We start from the raw sequence: 20,501 nt of genomic DNA, 5'->3' as shown, positions 1-20,501 counted from the left end.
AATTACTTGGCAATTTATGAGAAACACTGATCCTGGACCTCCTCTTTAGATTCGGCTCAGTAGGTCTGGGTAAAGTCCTGATTCTACAGCAAGTCTCAGATTTTGATGCAGGTTCACAGATCACAACATAGGAAAACTGTTCCCATCCAACCCCACAGCTTTCCAGACTGTAAGCTTTACACCTGTCTTGACCCTTTAAATATTGCTTTTTAAAGATACACCCTTGGGTGGGCTCTATCCCCTCTCTACTAGATCTTTTCTCCCCTTATATTGTCCTCTGTGTTAGAATTCTCTAGACCTACTTTAGATGTTCTAATTAGAGTTTCCAATCCATTGCTCCTTTACTATTATTCCATTTTACTTGCTTGTTCCATCATTATAAAAACATATTCAACATTTTTGGGGAGTGCCCTGGCAGCCCAGTGGTTAAGACTTGGCACTTTCACTGTCATGGGCCCAGGTTCCATCCCTGGTCAGGGAACTAAGACCCTGCAAGCCGCGTGGCATGGCCAATAAAATAAAATAATTTAAAAAACAGTATTTCCTTTAACAGCATTTACTAACTATCAACCTCTGTAATAGGTGCAGAGACACTTTCAGGCACTCAGCAGCCACTTCACTAGCAAGCATGACTATATCCATTTCTACCAGGAAGCAAGATAAAGCTTGGAGAATTTGCCTAATATCACATTCAATGGAAAAGCTAGTATTTGAACCCAGATCTGTCTCTTCTATTTGACATAGCCCACTTGCCTTCAAAGAGACTCGGGTTCACAGAAGCCCACAGTACAGTGGGGAAAGACACAAATAATCTCCCTTTCGGGTCTTGCTTGTATCCACGATAGCGCTTTGCACACAATAACACTTAATATACATCAGTGAAAAGAAAACATGAATTTATCCTTGCTTTCTTACTTTTTTTTTTTTTCCTTCTACTTATGGTCAGGGGAATCACAATCTGGTAAAACAAGAAATAAAGAGGACTATCTGGGACTCCCTTGATGGTTCAGTGGTTAAGACTCCAGCACTTCCAATACAAGCGGGACTGGTTCAATGCCTGGTTGGAAAACTAAGATCCCACATGCTGCATGGGACAGTCAAAAAAAAAAAAAGAGAGAGAGAGAACTGTTTGGAAAAACACAAACTCAGAGACAAAACAGAAAGAACAGCCTGTGTCATATATAGACTTTCTTCCTCTGAACAGCTACTATAATAGGTCATCAAAGTCCCATTATGTGAAAATATCCATTATAATAAGCTAGGGCTATTTTATTTTGAACTCTTTGTTTTTCTAATTAATTCACTGAAAGTCTTTAAGAGATACAAAAAAGTAATATCAGTACTATTTTCTCCTTCCTGGACTCAGTTTTATAATACTGATGCTAAACACAATAGAGTAAGCAACTATATGTAATTGTAGAAATTACTGCTGGGAATTTGCATATGAAACATACACCTCTTACTGCCTCTAGTTGGCATTAACTCTATTATAAATAGTACAGCTAACACACTGCAAACAGAAAGTCCTTTTTGATGGGCAAAAATGGAAGACTGCTAAGAATGGAAGAAGTGTCAGCACACGATGTTTAAGTTGGTAAGCTTTCATTAGAACTAGTCAAGAGGGAAAGCGGTTTATTACCTAATCATAGACTTGCTTAAGAAGCCAATCATATAGAAAAACTATGGTAAAGCTTTCTAAAAGCAGATATTTATGCCACTATTTAGGTAAACAAGTAATATATCCAGTCTATAAACATAGTTGAATAGTGTTAATGGGCACTTTCAAGAAAACTAAGCTTTTCCTTTTGGACTAATCTCTTGCTGTGTATATGCAGTGAGGCAAAGAAGTAAGAGGACTGAGATATAACACTGGAGAGTACAGTTTATATTTATACCACTCTTGAAGATAAAGCTTACATGAGGTCATTGTGCTGAAATTATCTACTAGAATGTGAAAATTTTAAAACTATCTGAAAAACTTTAACCATTGAGAAAGAACAAAAAGATGCCATTCATTGTGATTGCATGACCATAAAAATTATAATTAATAGGACAGTATTTTTGCTGGTGTTTTACATTGCTTGAGGGCAAAAAAATCAATCACTGTTACCATGCAGGCTGTTTCAATCATTACAAGGTATAGGTACAAAGACTAGTGATGACTTTTGTAAATGACATTTACAGACATCGTTATATTTTTATGGGCTGTAATAATTTGGTTTTCAAAAGTTTCACATTAATTTGTTTTGTTTTGTTACAGGTGTAAAGCAATTATGACACAGAAATTCAATGTTGAACTACTCATCCAGATGACAGGAGAGGTGAGGGGGCTAGGGACAAAATTTTCTTCCTACATATTTATTTTTAGCGATTATATCTGCCTGAGTGCATTGGTACCATAGTGATAGCTTAGCAACAGCTAGATACAAATTAAGGCAATGTGTCATGCCAGCTTCTGATCATAAAAAGTTGGTAGGTAGGACAGGGAAGAAAAATACAGATGTTTAGATATTTAATGGTTTAATCAAAAAGAGACTTGCTCTATTACCTGTCCTTGTTCATCTCTTCATCTTCTATCTCTGAATCTCTCTATAAAGAGATAAGGATCTAAAAAAGAATCCCAAACAAACCTCTGTGTTTCAACTGATGCAATAAAACAAAAGTCAAACCTTTCCTAAATATGAAATAAAACACAATTTAACCTTTCCTAAATAGGATCTAATGATCACAGTGTGTGCATGGGAAAAAAAATTAATCGCTCAGTCATGTCTGACTCTTTGCAACCCCCATAGACTGTAACACACAAGGCTGCTCTGTCCATGGAATGCTCCAAGCTGTCTTCCCAACCCAGGAATCGAACCTGGGTCTCCTGCATTGCAGGCAGATTCTTTCCCATCTGAGCCACAAGTGCTTTGCAAAGATGTTTCCAAAGGGTTTTTTTTCATAGTAATGGACATGTGATTTCCATTGATGGCTATTAGAAGAACAAAGTTACACAAAATACAAATACCTTTGGACCAGCCGACTTAAGATGACATGATGGATACTGTCATTTTTAAAGTCAACATATCATATGTTTTTCGTTATCTTTATTATAATTTATATGTAAAACAGAGAAAGTAAAATAATTTGAAAGGAAGAACATAACCTTTGGAAAGCCAGGAATAAATAAAATCACCTTGATTTTCAGGACTGCTAATTTTATTTCAAATACCCTGAAATGGTAAAATATAGGTTAAAACATATAGTTGTTTGCCAGCCAGACAGAGATGGCAAACAGACTTCAAGTTGATACAGAAACAGGGCCTGACTAGAGAGCTTTGTTGAGGAGAATTCTGAGATTCTGTAGGAAAAGGGCTGTGAATGAAGAGTGATGTCTGTTAGACCTGACAGGGAGACTAGAGGGCAAAAGACTTGTTAAGGGGCATGTGTGGGGGGGTGGGGGGTGGGAAGGAAGAAGGGTTAGCCCACAGCACATGAATAAAGGCTTTAAATTTATCTTAAGTCTTATTTTTTATATTATAATGAGTGTAAATCTTACATGTAATTCTATTATATATATATATATATATATACCATATATATACCATATATATATATATATATATATGGTATGCTATGAAAGTTTAAAAACTCATTTGTAGTTAAATTACCTAATGTTAGCTTTGTGGGGAAAAAATATGTTCCTGGACAATGTGTGTGTTCATTCTGTGGCTTCCACAGCATGTGGCAGGCTGCTGAGTATCCCTGGGAGTCTTTGCACTCCATTTAGGGATGCCCACACCTGGAAGGTTGATAGAAATGAAACAGTTTAAATTTGTGCATGATAATGGAAGACTCAGAGAAGTAAATTAACCTGCTTGTCAATTGCAGAGCTGGGATTTGAAGACTCTAAAGCCCAATTTCTTAACAAAGACTTGTTTATATTCTTCTAAAGACAAGTACCAGGATTCCCTGGGATTCAGGGTTTGGTGTTAAATTACTAATCTGAAAAAGAATTTTGGGGTCTACAGGAGACCATATGGTAACCAGTAAGTTGGCAATTTCAGTACTGCTGGTTAAAGAAAAGCATGGTTTCCATTTGGGGTGATGGAAATTTATAGAAATAGTGGTGATGAATGCAAAACAGTATGAATGTAATTCATGTCACTAAATTGAAAACTTTAAATTATTGAAATGGCCCATATCATGATATATACATATAGATAGATAGATAGATAAAACCACAATAAAAAAGAAAATCATGATTCATGGATTAGAAGATTAATATAATTAAATGGCAATTATCTGAAAATTCTTAAAGAGATGGGAATACCAGACAACCTGACCTGCTTCCTGAGAAATCTGTATGCAGGTCAGGAAGCAACAGTTAGAACTGGACATGGAACAACAGACTGGTTCCAAATAGGAAAAGGAGTACATCAAGCAGTGTCACCCTGCTTATTTAACTTATATGCAGAGTCCATCACAAGAAACATTAGGCTGGGTGAAGCACAAGCTGGAATGAAGATTGCTGGGAGAAATATCAATAACCTCAGCTATGCAGATGACACCACCCTTATGGCAGAAAGCAAAGAAAACTAAAGAGTCTCCTGATGAAAGTGAAAGAGGGGAGTGAAAAAGTTGGCTTAAAGCTCAACATTCAGAAAACTAAGATCATGGCATCCAGTCCCATCACTTAATGGCAAATAGATGGGGAAACAGTGGAAAAAGATAGACTTTATTTTCTTGGGCTCCAAAATCACTGTAGATGGTGACTGCAGCCATGATATTAAAAGACACTTACTCCTTGGAAGAAAAGTTATGACCAACCTAGAAGGAATATTAAAAAGCAGAGACAGTTTGCCAACAAAGGTCCATCTAGTCAAGGCTATGGTTTTTCCAGTGGTCATGTATGGATGTGAGAGTCGGACTATAAAGAAAGCTGAGTGCAGAAGAATTGATGCTTTTGAGCTGTGGTGTTGGAGAAGACTCTTGAGAGTCCCTCAGACTGCAAGGAGATCCAACCAGTCCATCCTAAAGGAGATCAGTCCTGGGTGTTCATTGGAAGGACTGATGCTGAAGCTGAAACTCCAGTACTTTGGCCACCTGATGCAAAGAACTGACTCATTTGAAAAGACCCTGATGCTGGGAAAGATTGAAGGAGGGAGGAGAAGGGGATGACAGAGGATGAGATGGTTGGATGGCATCACCGACTCAATGGGGATGAGTTTGAGTAAACTCCGGGAGTTGGTGATGGACAGGAAGGCCTGGCGTGCTGCAGTCCATGGGGTCACAAAGAGTCAGACACGACTGAGCGACTGAACTGAACTGATCTGAAATTAGATCTACATACTCAATGCAATCCCTATCGAAATCCCAGCAGACTCTTTTGTAGAAAATGACAAGTTGATCATAAAATTTTTACAGAAATGCAAAGGACCCAGAGTGGCCAAAACAATTCTGAAAAAGAAGAACTAAAAGTATAAATGGGGAAATCTGAATAAGATTGATGGATTGTATCAATGTCAACACTCTGGTTGTGATGTTATCCTATAGTTTTATAAGATGCTACCATCAGGAAAAACAGTAAAGGGTGCACAGAATCTCTCTGTATTATTTCTTACAACTACTTGTGAATGGGGTGACAGAGGATGAGATGGTTGGATGGCATCACTGACTCAATGAACATGAGTTTGAGCAAACTCCGGGAGATAGTGAAGGACAGAGAAGCCTGGCGTGCTGCAGTTCATGGGGTCACAAAGAGTTGAACATGACTCAGTGACTGAACAACTTGTGAATCTACAATTATCTTAAAATTAACAATTTATTTAAAATTAAGCTGCAGGACTTCTACTTCCCAATTTAAAAATTTAATATAAAGCTACAGTAATCAAGGAGTGTGGTATTGGCATAAGGATGGACACAGGGATCAATGGAATAGAACTGACAGTCCAGCAGCAAGCCCTTAGATTTAGGGTCAACTGATTTTCTGCAAAGTTGTCAAAGCAACTCAAAGGAGGAAAGAATTATCTTTTCAACAAATGGTTCTAGAACAGCTGGATATCCACATACAAAACTAATTAATTTAGTCCAGTGGTTTTCGATGGGGATGATTTTGGCTTCCCAAAGGCAGGGAGCATTTGGCAATTTCTGGAGGTGATTCTGGTTGTCACAGGTTTTCGATGGGGAAGATTTTGGCTTCCCAAAGGCAGGGAACATTTGGCAATTTCTGGAGATGATTCTGGTTGTCACCACTGGGGCAGGAGCTGCTGGCCTTTAGTGGGAAGAGGCCAGAGATGCTGCACAATCTCCAATGATGCACAGGCAACCCTCACAGCAAAGAATGACCCAGACCAATGTGTCAACAGCGCTGAGGATGAAATACCCCCATTTAAACCTTTACCTCATACTATATACAAAAACCAACTAAAAATGGATTATAGACTTAAATGTAGGAGCTAAAACTACAAAGCTCTAAGAAAAGAACATTGGAGAAAATCTTCGTGACTTTGGGTCACGCAAAGATCACTTAGATATGACATGAAAGGTATGAACTAGAGATGAAAAAAACTGATAAAGTGGATTTCATTAAAATTATAGACATTGCACTTCAAAAGGAATCATTATGAAAATGAATTTAAGCCATAGATTGAGAGCAAGTACTTGCACATCATATATCAGATAAAGGACTTGTATTCAGAATACATAAAAAATGCTTATGACAATAATAAGATAAAGAACCCGATTAACAAATAGGCAAAAGATCTGAACAGACATTTCACCAAAGAAGATATATAAATGACTAACAAGCTCGTGAGGAGAAGCTTAAGCATCATTAATCACTAGGAAAATGCAAGCAAAAATCACAACAAGATAATAGTCTCATTCCTACTAGAATAGCTATAATAATAAAGATGGGAACACCAAGAGTTGGCAAGGATGTGAAGAAATCAGAACCCACATGTGTTGGAAAGGTAAAATGATACCTTTGGAAAACAGTCTGGCAATTTCTAAAAAGTTAAACATAAATTTATCATAAATTTTACTCCTGAGGATCTACTCAAGAGCAATGGAAACTTTTCTCTACACAATGACTTGTACACAAGGATTCACAACAGTACTATTCGTAATAGGTGAAGAGTAGAAATAACCCAAATGCCAATCAACTGGTAAATGGATAAAGGAATATAATGTATCTGTACAGTGGAATATTATTCATCAATAAATGAATGAAATAATGATTAATTCCACACATAGATAAACCTCAAAAACATTATGCTAAGTGACAGAAACCAGATGCAAAAGACTAAGTATTGTAAAACTCCATTTACATCAAATGTCCAAAGAAGGCAGACCTATAGAGACAGAGAGTAGATGAGTGGCTGCCTAAGACTGAGGATGGGAGTAAGGGTTGACTACAAATGGGCACAAGGGATCTTTAAAAACTGAACTGTGGTGATGCTTACAAAACTCTGCAAATTTATGGAAAAATCACTGAATTGTATACTTACACTAGATGGATTTCATGATATGTAAATTTTACTTCAATAAGTTGCTTTTAAAAATTCAATTAAAGCAATTTTAAATCTTCAAAAAAGGATAAAAAGAAAGAGAAGTACAAAGCTGCAAAAATAGGCAGCAATTAGGAAGTTCACAATTGATCATATTCCATGTACACAAGTTAAGTAACTGCAACTCACAATATAAGGCAGGAGGCAGGCAGAGGACTTCACTGAAATGTGGGAAGTGAGGAGTGATGCAAATAGTAAAGTTATGAAGACTAACTTAAGAAAAGAAAGGTTGCAGGTATAGCTTAATTCTTTGGGAATAATAACTGTTTTCTCATCCATCTGAAGGCTTAAAAAAAGGATTCAAACAAAACAAGATAATACAAAATACAGTAAGCTCATACTGTCACAGCATGAAAGACTTAAGTCAGATAAATGTTATTTTGTTTCCCGTCAAACAAACCCGAAGAGTTTCCTTCTCCTAAGCCTTTGAAGAAGCAAGATAGCTTATCGATTCTTAGAAAATGATTTCTACATGGTCTTGGCCAAGAGCAGAACCTACCACAACTGCCCAAGGGCCTTTCCTGTTCCAGGAGATCCTTAACCTCAGTTGACAAGGAAGAAGTCATCCTATAGAAGTGTGGATGACTGAGAACTTGCAGGGAAGCAAGAGGGAAATGCATGGAAGTGTCAATCTATTTTGAGCATCATCTTGAAGGAATGGGAACCACCAACAGAAAAGATTTCTCATTCAGGGAATTTATGTCACAGTTTTAACCTGCTGCTGTGGAGAACCTACAGGGGCACTATCTTTCTATGACAGAGACTTTCTTAGTAGCAGGCTGGGAGGTGGACTTAACGAGTACTTACCACATACCCATTTACCTCAGAGAAACCAATCAGGAATAGAAATTCAAGGTGCCTTGTGTAGAACTTAAGCTTCTTATTAAAGTGGCTATGAAGACTGCTTCCCTGGTGGCTCATATGGTAAAGAATCTGCCTGCAATGCAGGAGACCTGGGTTCAATCCCTGGGTCAGGAAGATCCCCTGGAGAAGGAGATGGCAACCCACTCCAGTATTCTGCCTGGGAAATCCCAGGAACAGAGGAGCCTAGCAGGCTCTTTGTTGTTGTTTTTTTTTAGCGGGCTCTTTGTATGGGGTTGCAAAGAGTTGGATGTGACTGGGCAACTAACACTTTCACTTTGCTTCACTGAATTGATACTATTGCATATAATTACAATCATGCAAAAAAAAAAAAAAAAGATAGGCATGGCAGAAAAGACTGGAAGAAATACAAAGGAAATGGTGATACTGATTATTTGAGTATGGTGAGATTCAGAATAATTTTTTTCTATCAAAATTTCTTTATAAGTATTTATTTACTAAAATGCATCAAAAAGTGAAATCTTCTCAACAACAGTCAGGGCGATGGGGAGCCTACTCATCTGCTCACAGGATGCATGACAGGTACAATGTCAGTCTTAGAAATGAACAGACCACATTGAGAGAAAGCTGATAGAGCTTTTTCATGAAGATGGAATTAGCATCTATGAAAGAGGAATGAAAGCCTGTGGAACTTACCCTTTTTTTGGAAGAGTAAGAAATATATATTGAAGAACATTCCTCCACCAGCAGAGGCCTAATACCTAGTATTGCAGAGCTCCAAGGGCAGGTTGGGGAGCTAAAGGGAGAGGTGGAGTGCTCCGTTCTGGCCCCTCTGGGGTCTCCCCAGGTGACCTTCTTTTTAAAAAATATGTTATCTCCTTAATGGAAAGGCAGGAACCATTCTGAAAGAATAAAACAGCTAATTTGAGAAGAGATTAGGAGTGACTGGTAGGAAACGAAGAAAGGGGTAAAAGATTATCTTGTTAGATTGCTTCATGTTTTAAAAAGAAAGTGCAAATAATTTTATTATTACTAAAAGGTGATTAACAGTAATGGAAACTATTGATAATGGAGTAACAATTGTGTCCTCACAGTTAAAGAGACTAAAAAATCAACTCAATCTATCTCTGTCCTTGTGGGTTTTAGCAAAGGTATGGCATGCCTTCTCCAGACTGAGAGGCAGTCATTCTCAAGATAAATCCTGGAACTTCTATTGGTCAGAAGGTGAGATCTTAACAAGAGGATCTCACAGTGGGAAGACAAATGAAGGGGCAGGAAAGAATTTTCCTGAAACTAAGAAATCTAGGAAACAATGTGAAAAGAGTGTTCTGAAAAGCAAGTTTTCTGTATATGTGATGGACCTGCTGCTCAGTCAAGAGTTTTGTTTTTTTTTTTTCCCCTTTTGGCAACGCCACTTGGCTTACAGGGTCTAGTTCCCTGACCAAGGATTGAACCCAGGCCACAGTGGTGAAAGCATCAAGTCCCAACCCCCAGACTGCCAAAGAATTTCTAGTTAGAGTCTTAAAAAAAGAGAGAGAAAAAGAAGTATCCTTTAGCTGCACTTTTGTTGATTAAACACAATTTTCCCAAACCTTCTTGCCCAAAGAGATCTATATTATAGCAACTTATCAGGTTTTGAAATATCATCAAGAGTTATTCAGATTGCTTTCTGGTCACCTGAGTTCATTGTGTTGTACGTTCTAGGCCTTAAAAAAGGCCTACATCTTTTTGGAGCATTCGGCACTAAAGTATATATCTTTTACCCCAGGTTTATAAGTTTCACCTGCATCCCAGGCCATAGTAATAATATTAGTATAGATAAGAGACAGTCTCATACTTCAGAGAATGAGACCTGGATCAGGCACACAGTGTCACCCATCATTTATTTTTAGGTGTGACTAGGTAACTATATTATAGGAGCAGGAAAACATGATGCAGATTTAAGGTTATCATCAAGTAAAGCACACAACCAAGTTTAATGATTGTCATAATCCTTATCTTCTTTCAGAGTAACTAATAGTGAATGGCAAATAACTCACTAATCAGTATTGAATTGATAACTGTTTTTTTAGAAACTGTTTTTCTAAGTTGGGGAAATTAAAGGAAGATGACAGTGGCACAGGGAACTGCTTTGTACTTCCTGGGGAAATAGAACCTTAAATTTTAGAAAAGAATGTCTCTAGGGTGAGAGCAAGATGTGTGAGACACCAAAGAAGCGTTGTTGAGAAGAGTGGAAGGTGCTAGGCGGTGAGCAGGGAAGCTGCAGTTGGCCGTGTAAAATTATGTAGGACGTCCGTGTGCAGGGGTATGGCTGTAAATTTTACAGTGAGGCCACCACCTGTGAGCAAGAAGAAGGCATCTCTGTGGAGCAGAGCTGTGAGACCTGATAGATTTAAATGTCTCTAAGTATCTGAAGTGCCAGTGCTGGCTGAGATGGTGGGGACCCAGCAGTGAATGCAGTGAATGATGAACTGCAAAGGTTAAATAGTAGCCTGTAAGAAGGTGTACTGCTAATGCTAGGAGGAAAAGTGTGAAGGTGGAAGGATAAACAGGGGAAGTGAGGGAAATTTCATTTACGGGAGAACTGAGCACATTCAAAGCCAGCAGAGGAAACCTAAGCCTCAAAACCAGAGACATGAGACAGGAGGCTGCAGGCTGAAGAAAGAGTGTGAATGGATTCGAGTGTGCTCAGGAATGTTTGACTCTTTGCAACCCCATGGACTGGAGTCCCACCAGGCTCCTGTGTCCATAGAATTCTCCAAGCAAGAATACTGGAGTGGCGTGCCCATTTCCTCCTCCAGAGGATCTTCCTGACCCAAGGATCGAACCCAAGTCTCTGCATCTTTTGCATCTCCTGAACTGGAAGGCAGATTCTCTACCATTGCACCACCTGGGAAGCACCTTTGGAAAGGAGTAGAGTCATATCTGGAAAGAGAAGCAAAGGAAGAGAGAAAGAGGCGCTGTCTGGAAAGACTTTAAAGTGGGAAAGGGAGTGTGAAGGCAAGCCAGTCAGGCAGAGGTGGGCTCTCTGCTGGCTCCTGCATCTATAAATGGGGGATAAATCTTAGCCCCAGAGGGTAGTTATGGGATTCGAACAAGATAGCACTGTTAAAGCCTTCAGCAGAGTGCCTGGCATGCCCGCAGAGCCCTCACTAAGCCTGAAGAAAAGACCGACAGGGAGGCAGGAGAAGTCAGGTGGCTCAGGGGCTGAAGTGAGTGAGGTTTGCAAGTCCAGGTGGAAGGAACAGGACAGTGGCTAATGAATGAATTCTTCCCTCTAGCAAGAGACTGGACGGTGATGCAGAGGGGGAAGGAGGTGGCATGCTAAAGTCACAGGCATGCTAGTGCCTGACAGAGCCCTGGCACTAGGCCAAAAAAGTGTAATGAAACGTGTCTCGCTGCACCCAAATTTCTCCCTAGAGAGTGTCCGAAGTTACAAGGGTTTAGAATGGATGAATAAAGAAATATCCCTGAAGAAGGGGCGTGGAGAAGACCTTCAGTGTTTAATACTTTAGAGTGACTGAGCCAACAGAGGAGGTTTAATGAAGGCAGAGGGGTCGCTCTACAGTGAGGGCAGAGCTGCTGCTTCCAGGGAGCCCAGACGCGAGGTACCGGAGAGGGAAGAGAGGCGGGCAGGGCTTCTGGGAAGGTGAGAGGGAGTAGGAAATGTACCAAAGCAAGCAGAAAGGCGGGTGCTGAAACGAGGTCAAGGTTGTAAGACACACAACCAGAGAGCTGGGAGCTCCTTCGGTCACCTGTGGGGCAGCTGGGCGAGGAGTCGGCCATGAAGTTTCACGCACTCCTTCATCGCCTCTCTTTGGATTTCACCTCTCTTCCCCAAATCTCACATAGCATCTCTGTTATCCAGAGTCAGAAATGGGAAACTTTTTGACAATAAAGCAAAGGTGGAGGGGACTTCACACATTTCCCTGTTTAACCTTATTTTACAAATACGGAGATAGAGGCTCAGAGGGAAGGGCCTTGTTCAAGGTCACTCCGTGAACCTGGTGCTGGAGCAGACCTAGAAGAGCCCTAGAATCCTGCGCTGTGTTCCCCAGCGCCTGACCTTCTATTTGATGAAACCTACAGCTTGCTGAAGTTCCTGCACAGCCAGAGAACATAAAGCAAGGCTCCTCCTTTGTGGAAGTTAATGATTACAACCTAGTCTGATCTAAAGCATCTAACCCTAGTTACTAATTAAGCCAAATTCTGTGAGAAAAGACATTTCAAACAGAAGAGTGCTGTGTTCTCTTCAGTTAAATCTATAGGCCTTCAAATTATAGTAGCATAAACTGCACAATTACAATGTTTCAAGTATGCTTAAAAATATTTCATAATGCAATACCTTAACCTCCGTAGCTTACATTTTCTCTTCATTGCATGCCACATGCTGGGTCCTGCTAAAACGATTTTGTAACTTTTGGAGAAAGAATTTAACTAAAGTGACTTCACTTACAGTGTTTGAGTGAAGTAGGTAATAAAATCTGTTTGCTGTGTTCGATGTCTCCAGATAGGGCTGTAATTACACCACATAAGGAAGAAAGGTGGCTGAGTCTCAACCTAGATCATTTATGTAAACTCAGCCTTCTTGTCAACGGTGTTCTCATATTGCCTGCATCCAAACCGCAAAAATCATCTCCTGTGAACCACATAGAGACAGTGTCCAATTGCAGGCCTGTGAGACTGCTTATATTCTTTCTGTAATTGGAAGTCTGTGGTTCAAGACCAAAATCTGACATTCTGAGGTTAAAAACAAACAAACAAACAAAACTCACCAATGAATTCCCCAGCACAACAACTATGTATCTGACGCTTGTAAAAAATTAAGGGTATTCTTTATACCAAAGTATTACAAATGTATACACTTTAAAAAAAAGAAAAAAAAAGCATCCTGTTCAGCTTAAAAGAAAAAAACAAGTTTGGTTCTTTGAAATGCACTTGAAAAAAAATCTGGTCCAGAAAGAAAAACAGGCAGTTTCTACTATAACCAAGTTAACATTTGACAACATTTTAATCTCCTACTTCAAATATTTGGCATTATTTTTTCAACAAATTCCACCCCCTCCCCCAAATCTTACAAAAACCAAGAAGCAAAAAGTATAGCCAGATTGTATCTAAAATACAAAGACATAATTGCAAGAAGATAAAGCATGTTTTTTTCTTAATCATTAGACTAGCCTCCATTATGACAAATTGGTCACTGGGTTTTCATTTGACGGTCCTCCCTGGCCAGCACTGACAGTGTTTCTGACACCTGCAGCTCCCAGCTTGCCCTGTCCTCTCTAGAAGGAAAACCACAGGCCACCGCCCTGGCGCCATCCCTGGCTCGGTCCAATCAATAAGGACTTATTTCCTGTCCATTTGCTGAGGTCACAGGAGTGAATCTCATTAATTATTTCTGCTACTGAAGCCTCAAGTGTGCTTCTGGCATGACAACTGAAAACTGCTTGACCTTTTTTCTTCTAATTTTGTTTGCAGCAGTTCCAAAAAGAAGGCAGTATTCATTTAGCAGTGTGATAAAAAGAAGAAGAAAAAAAATGTGTATGTTGTTGAAGTCATTAATACATTTAGATATTTCACCACGAAAGCTCTCCCGATCACCTCCTTCCCCAATTTTTTCAGCCAACGAACAACAGTCTTTTTAATTTGGTGTCAGGAAAATCTCATCACAGCAAACACAATGTTTTCTAAAGCAGTTCTGGCCTCCGAGGGAGGAAAGCTCTCCAGGGCCTCCAGTGCTTTGTTTCCATGGTAACGACACAGGTCAATAGCTGAAGTCACACCTTTGCCAGCTTTGATTGTTTCTCGCAACTGTTAAGAAACAAATGCACAGTAAAAGTCAGTTTTTAAGGTACCACAATTAAACTGGGGAGGGGAGCTGGAAAATGAAGAAGGGGAGAAACAGAACAGATTCACTGTTTCTGCTTTTGAGGTTAAAGAGGACATCATTCTCCAATGATTTGGAGGCACTAACATTGCCTAAGGCTGCTAGGTGTCAGCCCTCCAGAGCAGAACAATAGGCTCCAATCAGCCTAATTACACCTCCTCCCCAACTGCCACCCTGTGATAGCTTGAAGTGAGCCCTGCTAGAGGGTGGAGGTGAGGAAGGTGGAAGGGCATTTACATCTCTGGCATTTTGAATTCAGCAGCCTGATATTCTAAGGTGAGGAAGACTTCATTAACATCCTATTAATAACTAATATTTTTGCACTGTATGTTGACATAATAGTTCACATGAAAATTCAAGAAAGACACGGTAGATATGAACAATACATTACTAAAGCTGTAAGACTCTGGGACAAATGAATTAAAATGCCTTTTGTAAAGCATAAGGTCAACTCTTGCTCACAAAGGGAGCTGATTTCCAATCCTCTCCTTGACAATCAGAAAGGACCAATACAATAGTTATACTCTAGAGCTGAAGAAGAGTTATAATGATTTGGCCGGTCCACTTCTTGCCCCATTCCATCTTTTCTTTCTCAGTGGAAACCTCTAATGTCTGCCTCACTCCCTAAACCAGATACTTGGGAGTCCTCCTTCATCCATTCAGGCACCATGGCTGAACTTTTTGCATACCCCCGGGTTGGGTGAGGCCCGCTGGCAAGTTCTAGTCCATGAGACGTGAATGGTGCATGTCACTTCTGGGCTGTAGCACTTAGCCATCCATGGGAGTCCCGCCAGAGCCTTCCCTCTGGTAACTCAACTGGTCTCATTGGAGAAGTTCCTCAGGTTGGACTGGAGTGACCACAGTGAGCACCACGATCCTCCCCAACCAGAGCAGAATGTCATATGGGCAAAAAACTTGTCTGTTGTCTGAAGCGACTGTCAAGCTGTCTGTGGCCATCTTGAGTGATACACTCACTAAGTCCCAGCCATTCTAGCTCATACAGAGCCGTCATATTATCGTCTACTCTTCACTCTCATTGCCATATTAGTTCAGGCTATCATTATCCTTCGCTTGGGTTATTTTTGCAATCACCTCCTGAAGAGTGTTCCCACTACCAGCTCTTTGCCTCTGGACTCCATCCTTCACGCTGCCAAGGAGCTCTTTAGAAAATGCAAATGTGTTCTTGCTTAAAACCATCCACTGCCTTCCAAGAGCTCTAAGAAAAAAAGAAGTCCAAGCTCTTTCATGAGGCATGGGAGTCCTTTATCTGTCTAGCTCTTTCTCAGCCTGTTTCTTCCCTTTCCCTGTTTCATCATTACTTAGGGAACCTACTTGCATCTGATGAGGTCTTCTCTGATAGCTCAGTTGGTAAAGAATCCACCAGCAATGCAGGAGATCTGGGTTCGATCCCTGGGTTGGGAAGATCCCCTGGAGATGGGAAAGGCTACCCACTCCAGTATTCTGGCCTGGAGAATTCCATGGACTGTATAGTCCACGGGGTCACAAAGAGTTGGACACGACTGAGTGACTTTCACTCACTTCACTTGCTGGACTGCTGGTGGGTACTACACGAGACAGTACAGAGTGCTTGACAGTGTCTAAAACACTACAGATATTCAGAATGACTTAATTCTTCTTCCTCCTCAAGCCCTTAGCCACTGCCAGGAAAGCTACTCCAGCCACCAAGATCAAGTCTATTTTAGCTTGATGCATAACAACCTCACAGGTAGTTGAACTTGGATTAGAGCAGCTTAAAGACAAAAAAAAAGGAAGAGAAAGGACATACCTCTTATTTTCATTACTAGGTGTTAGGGGAACCAGGGTAGGGGGTTGTGCTCTGAAAACCAACCTAAAAACTTTATTTAAAAAATTTTATTATAAAATATTTTTAATTTTTCTTTTCTATTTTTTGGCTGTGCTGCATGGCATGCAGGATCTGTTCCCTAACCAGGGATTGAAGCTGTGCCCCCTGCAGTGGAAGTGTGATATCTTAACGATGGGACCACTGGGGAAGTCCCCTGAATATTTTAAAAGTACAGAAAAGTTGAAAGACTAGCACAGGAGTTGGCAACCTATAGCCTCAGACCAAAGGCTCAGATCAGAAGGACTGATACTGAAGCTGAAGCTCCAATACTTTGGCCACCTGATGGGAAGAATTGACTCATTGGAAAATACCCTGATGCTGGGAAAGATTGAGGGCAGGAAGAGAAGGGGATAACAGAGGATGAGATGGTTTGAGTTTGAGCAAGCTCCAGGAGTTGGTGATGGACAGGGAAGCTTGGCGTGCTGCAGTCCATGGCGTTGCAAGCAGTCAGACATGACTGAGCGACTGAACTGAGCCTCAGACCAAATGTGGCCTCCCTGTTTTTATAAATTAAGTTCTACTGGAACATAACATGCCCATTCATTTAAGTATGGTTGCTTCTGTACTGTAACGGCAGAGAGGCAGAGTTGAGCAGCTGCCACAGAGACTGTATGAACTGCAAAGCCTAAACTATTTACACTTCAGCCTTTACAGGAAGTCTGTGACTCCTGGACTAGCAGAACACATCTCCTCTACCTAGACTCAACAATCACTAATACTTTGCTATTTTTGTCCTATCTACTCGTATATGTGTTTTCTGAATCATTTGAAAGTAAGCTTTAAGCAGTGGTAAGCTGCTTAATTACTCTCCAGAGGAGAAATTAACTTTCTAGAGGAGGAAAAAACCCTACTTGTAGATTTTGTGGTTTGCATACTCCCATCATGGTGGATTTCAAGCTACCAAGGGTTGCACAATCACAGAATTCTTAAATATTTAACAATTGGCCCTGAGCTGGCAGGACATGACTTGGATGCCCCATAAGCTGTAGGATGCTTTACGCTTGTTTTGAAAGTATCTCCTAAGATAAGAACATTTTCCTACACGGCCAGAACTCTATTATCAGAGGTCGGAAAGTTAACAGTAATACTCTCCTATTATGTAATATCTAGTCTACCTGTAAATTTTCCCAACTGGCTCCAAAATTTCTTTTTTAACCTTTCAACGCCCACCCCCCCATCCCCGAAACTGTAATAAATCCTGGTTCACACACTGCATTCATTTGTTATGACACTTTAAACTTCTTCCTCCCCCTACGATATTGCCATTTTGAAAGGACCAAGCTATGTTGTACAGTGTTCTACATTATGCATTTCTCTGATTGGTATGCTTAGTTTGTTAGGCTATAAACTTTATTCAGTCAGGCTCCACTGAATATTTGATGCTGACTTATATGGCATTTAATGGGCTTCCCTGGTGGCTCAGATGGTAAAGAATCTGCCCGCAATGCAGGAGACCTGGGTTCACTCTCTGGGTTGGGAAGATCCCCTAGAGAAAGAAATGGCAACCCACTGTAGTACTCTTGCCTGGAGAATTCCATGGACAGAGGAGCCTGGTGGGGTGTGGTAGTTAATCCTATGTGCATGCATGCCAAGTTGCCTCAGTCATGTCAGACTCTTTGCAACCCCATGGACTATAGCCTGCCATGCTTTTCTGTCCATGGGATTCTCCAAGCAAGAATACTTGAGTAGGTTGCCATGCCCTCCTGCATTGGCAGGTGGGTTCTTTACCACTAGCGCCACCTGGGAAGCCCATTTAATCCTACAATGAAGGGTAATTCAGATTATGGCAAAATAGCACCCAGGAGGGCTTCACTGGTGGCTCAGTGGTACAGAACCCGCCTGCCAATGCAGGAGACCGTGGGTTCAGTCCCTAAGTCAGGAAGATCCCCTGGTGTAGGAAATGGCAACCCACTCCAGTATACTTGCCTGTGAAATCTCATGGACAGAGGAGCCTGATGGGCTACAGTCCATAGGGTCGCAAAGAGTCAGACAAAACTGAGCAACTGAACACACACATACACCCACGAGGACATCTCTAAAAGTTACTCATGCCCTAAAACGAGTTAATTTCTCTTTCCCAATGACCATTCTACTTCCAGTTAATACTCCAATCTGCTCTCCACAGAGTTGGCTCACAAGACTTTGCATACCAAGGACCCAATAGCTTCCATGTGTAAAGTGCCCATTTCAGGACTCACTGGTAATCTAATCCTTCATGGAAGGCATTAATATTATTCTTCATAGGTATCTATATACACTTCCACAAACTAAACATAAACTACTGGTTCAAAGGAAATCCTTCAGATATAATTAATAGGGCATAACTGAGATTCATTTTTACTATAAATTAGAATAGGCCATGAGTTCATCCAGAAAAATACAATATTGGAAAATACAGAAAAGTACAAAAACAGAAAATACAAATATACAAAATACAAATAATACAAAAATAATATACAAAAAAAAATACAAAAATACAAATACAGAAAAATACAAAAATACACAAGACACATTAAACTGGAGTTTCTAAACCTGGCTGCTCATAAGATTCACCTGGGGAGCTTTAACATACAGATCCCTAGACCTCATTCCTGGAGATGGATTCAGTAAGGCCTTAAAAAAATACTTCTTAGGTCACTTCAATGATTAACCAGATTTGGGAGTACCTCACTCACTGGGGCATGTATTTGGAGCGATGATATTTTAAAATTATCATGTTGGATTTATACTGTTTTAACCACACTTGCAAAGTGTTGTCTTTGTGATGATCAAATTAAATTCAGCAAGCATTTATTGGGCACCTCTATGCCATAGCTATATAGTAGGGGCTAGAGGTACAGAAAGAGACACAGTTGCTGCCTCCCAGGACCACTTGTTAGAGGGCTTGTCATAGGGCTGCAGAACCAGAGAGGGCTGAGTGGAACACAGAGGGATTGGACCCATGATGTTGGTTCTGATAGTTGCAAGAGAAAAGACCACATAAAAAAAATTCTTTTCACTTTTGCCCTCACCTACATTTTGACTGGGCAAATTCCCAACTGATGCACTTAATAATGCAACTTATAATACAAAATAATGCAACTTGAAAATACAACTTTCCACATTAGGATGTGGCTAAACTGCTCATAAGCCCACTCTGGCCTTTATGATCTGAAAACCACTTTAGCTGTAGGATAAATTTAAAAAACACAAGAAGGTGAATTATCATTTTGCATTTTATTTCCCTGATATAGCACTTTAGGGCAATAATTTAATCAAACCTCTAATTAAGTCAACTGAATAGTTGTATAAGTACAGTATCACCTGAAATAAATTAAGTCCAAATCGCCTGTTGGAGGATCCATTAAAGATATTAACACAGAGAGAAGAGAATGCATGGTACTTCAAATTAAGTGCATTATTATTAGTATTTATCAAAAGGTATCACTTTTCAGTGATAAATATATCTTTTATAAGACCATTTTAAGAAATCACTGTATGCCTCTGAAAACTCACTGGTTTGAAAGTCCTCTGAAAATTAAAGACAAGCCCCTGCCACGGGGTCGCGGTAGCTTTAGAAGATGAGAAGGCAGCAGCTCCTGCCATCCAATGAAAGCAGAGGGAGACTTAGAGCTAGAAGAAACCCCAAGTACTGTCCTCTCACCTCATTTTGCAGAAGATGCTGGATGAGAGAGGCTAAGTGGCATGGGCAAGAGTCAACAGCAAATCTGAGAAATGGCCTGGGTTTCATTTCTGCACATCCCAAGCTCTTTCACCCTATAGCACTGGAAAAGACATGGAGATAACCCCAAGTTGTATTTCACCCAACCAGAACAAGGATACTAAAACCCATCCGGAACACAGGTTAGACTGTGTTCTGAAGAAACTGTATAACAGAGTAAGGGAGTATGAAACAATATAAAGTTGTTGTTGTTTTTTATTTAGTGGTTGAAAACAGCTGGATAAGGGTAAAAGAAAACAAACAGAAGCCATGCTATTATGGGAAGAGACCACATACCTCCCAACCAAGAGGTAGGAGTGGACCATGCTTGCTTAATAGAGATTATACAGCTGGAAGAAAGGTACAATACAGTAATGACATGGAACTTCAACCTTTGAACATCTGCTAAAACTTGCATTCTATGGTTGACAAATTCTTGGTGTGCCTGACTGATAATCTTATGTATCAGTTGAGAGAAGAAGCACTTTCTGCTTAGCTATGTCAGCATAACTGGCTATAAATGTGATAGAGATTAACAAAAAATTAATGCCATCCTGGTATTAGAATCGGCTTCCCTGCTGGCTCAGACAGTAAAGAATCCGCCCACAATGCGGATGACCTGGGTTTGATCCCTGGGTTGGGAAGATCCCCTGGAGCAGGGAATGGCAACCCACT

General features: G+C 40.3%; 2 protein-coding genes across 2 annotated transcripts in view; both read right to left on the bottom strand.

Annotated features, from left to right (window-relative positions):
- The window catches only part of BEND3 (BEN domain containing 3), a 109,394-nt gene that overhangs the window by 49,546 nt on the left and 39,347 nt on the right, over window positions 1-20,501 (bottom strand). The gene's annotated exons all lie outside the window — the stretch shown is intronic.
- The window catches only part of PDSS2 (decaprenyl diphosphate synthase subunit 2), a 276,653-nt gene continuing 257,943 nt past the window's right edge, over window positions 1,792-20,501 (bottom strand). The window contains exon 8 of the mRNA XM_061131753.1: window positions 1,792-14,186. Within this exon, the coding sequence (XP_060987736.1) occupies window positions 14,028-14,186 (159 nt within the window). The 3' untranslated portion in view covers window positions 1,792-14,027. The remainder of the gene's footprint in view (window positions 14,187-20,501) is intronic.

Source organism: Dama dama, chromosome 28, assembly GCF_033118175.1.
Source record: "Dama dama isolate Ldn47 chromosome 28, ASM3311817v1, whole genome shotgun sequence".
Lineage (NCBI taxonomy): Eukaryota > Metazoa > Chordata > Mammalia > Artiodactyla > Cervidae > Dama > Dama dama.
The sequence above is the reverse complement of the archived record's forward strand: the minus strand, read 5'-3'. Positions and strand labels throughout refer to the sequence as shown.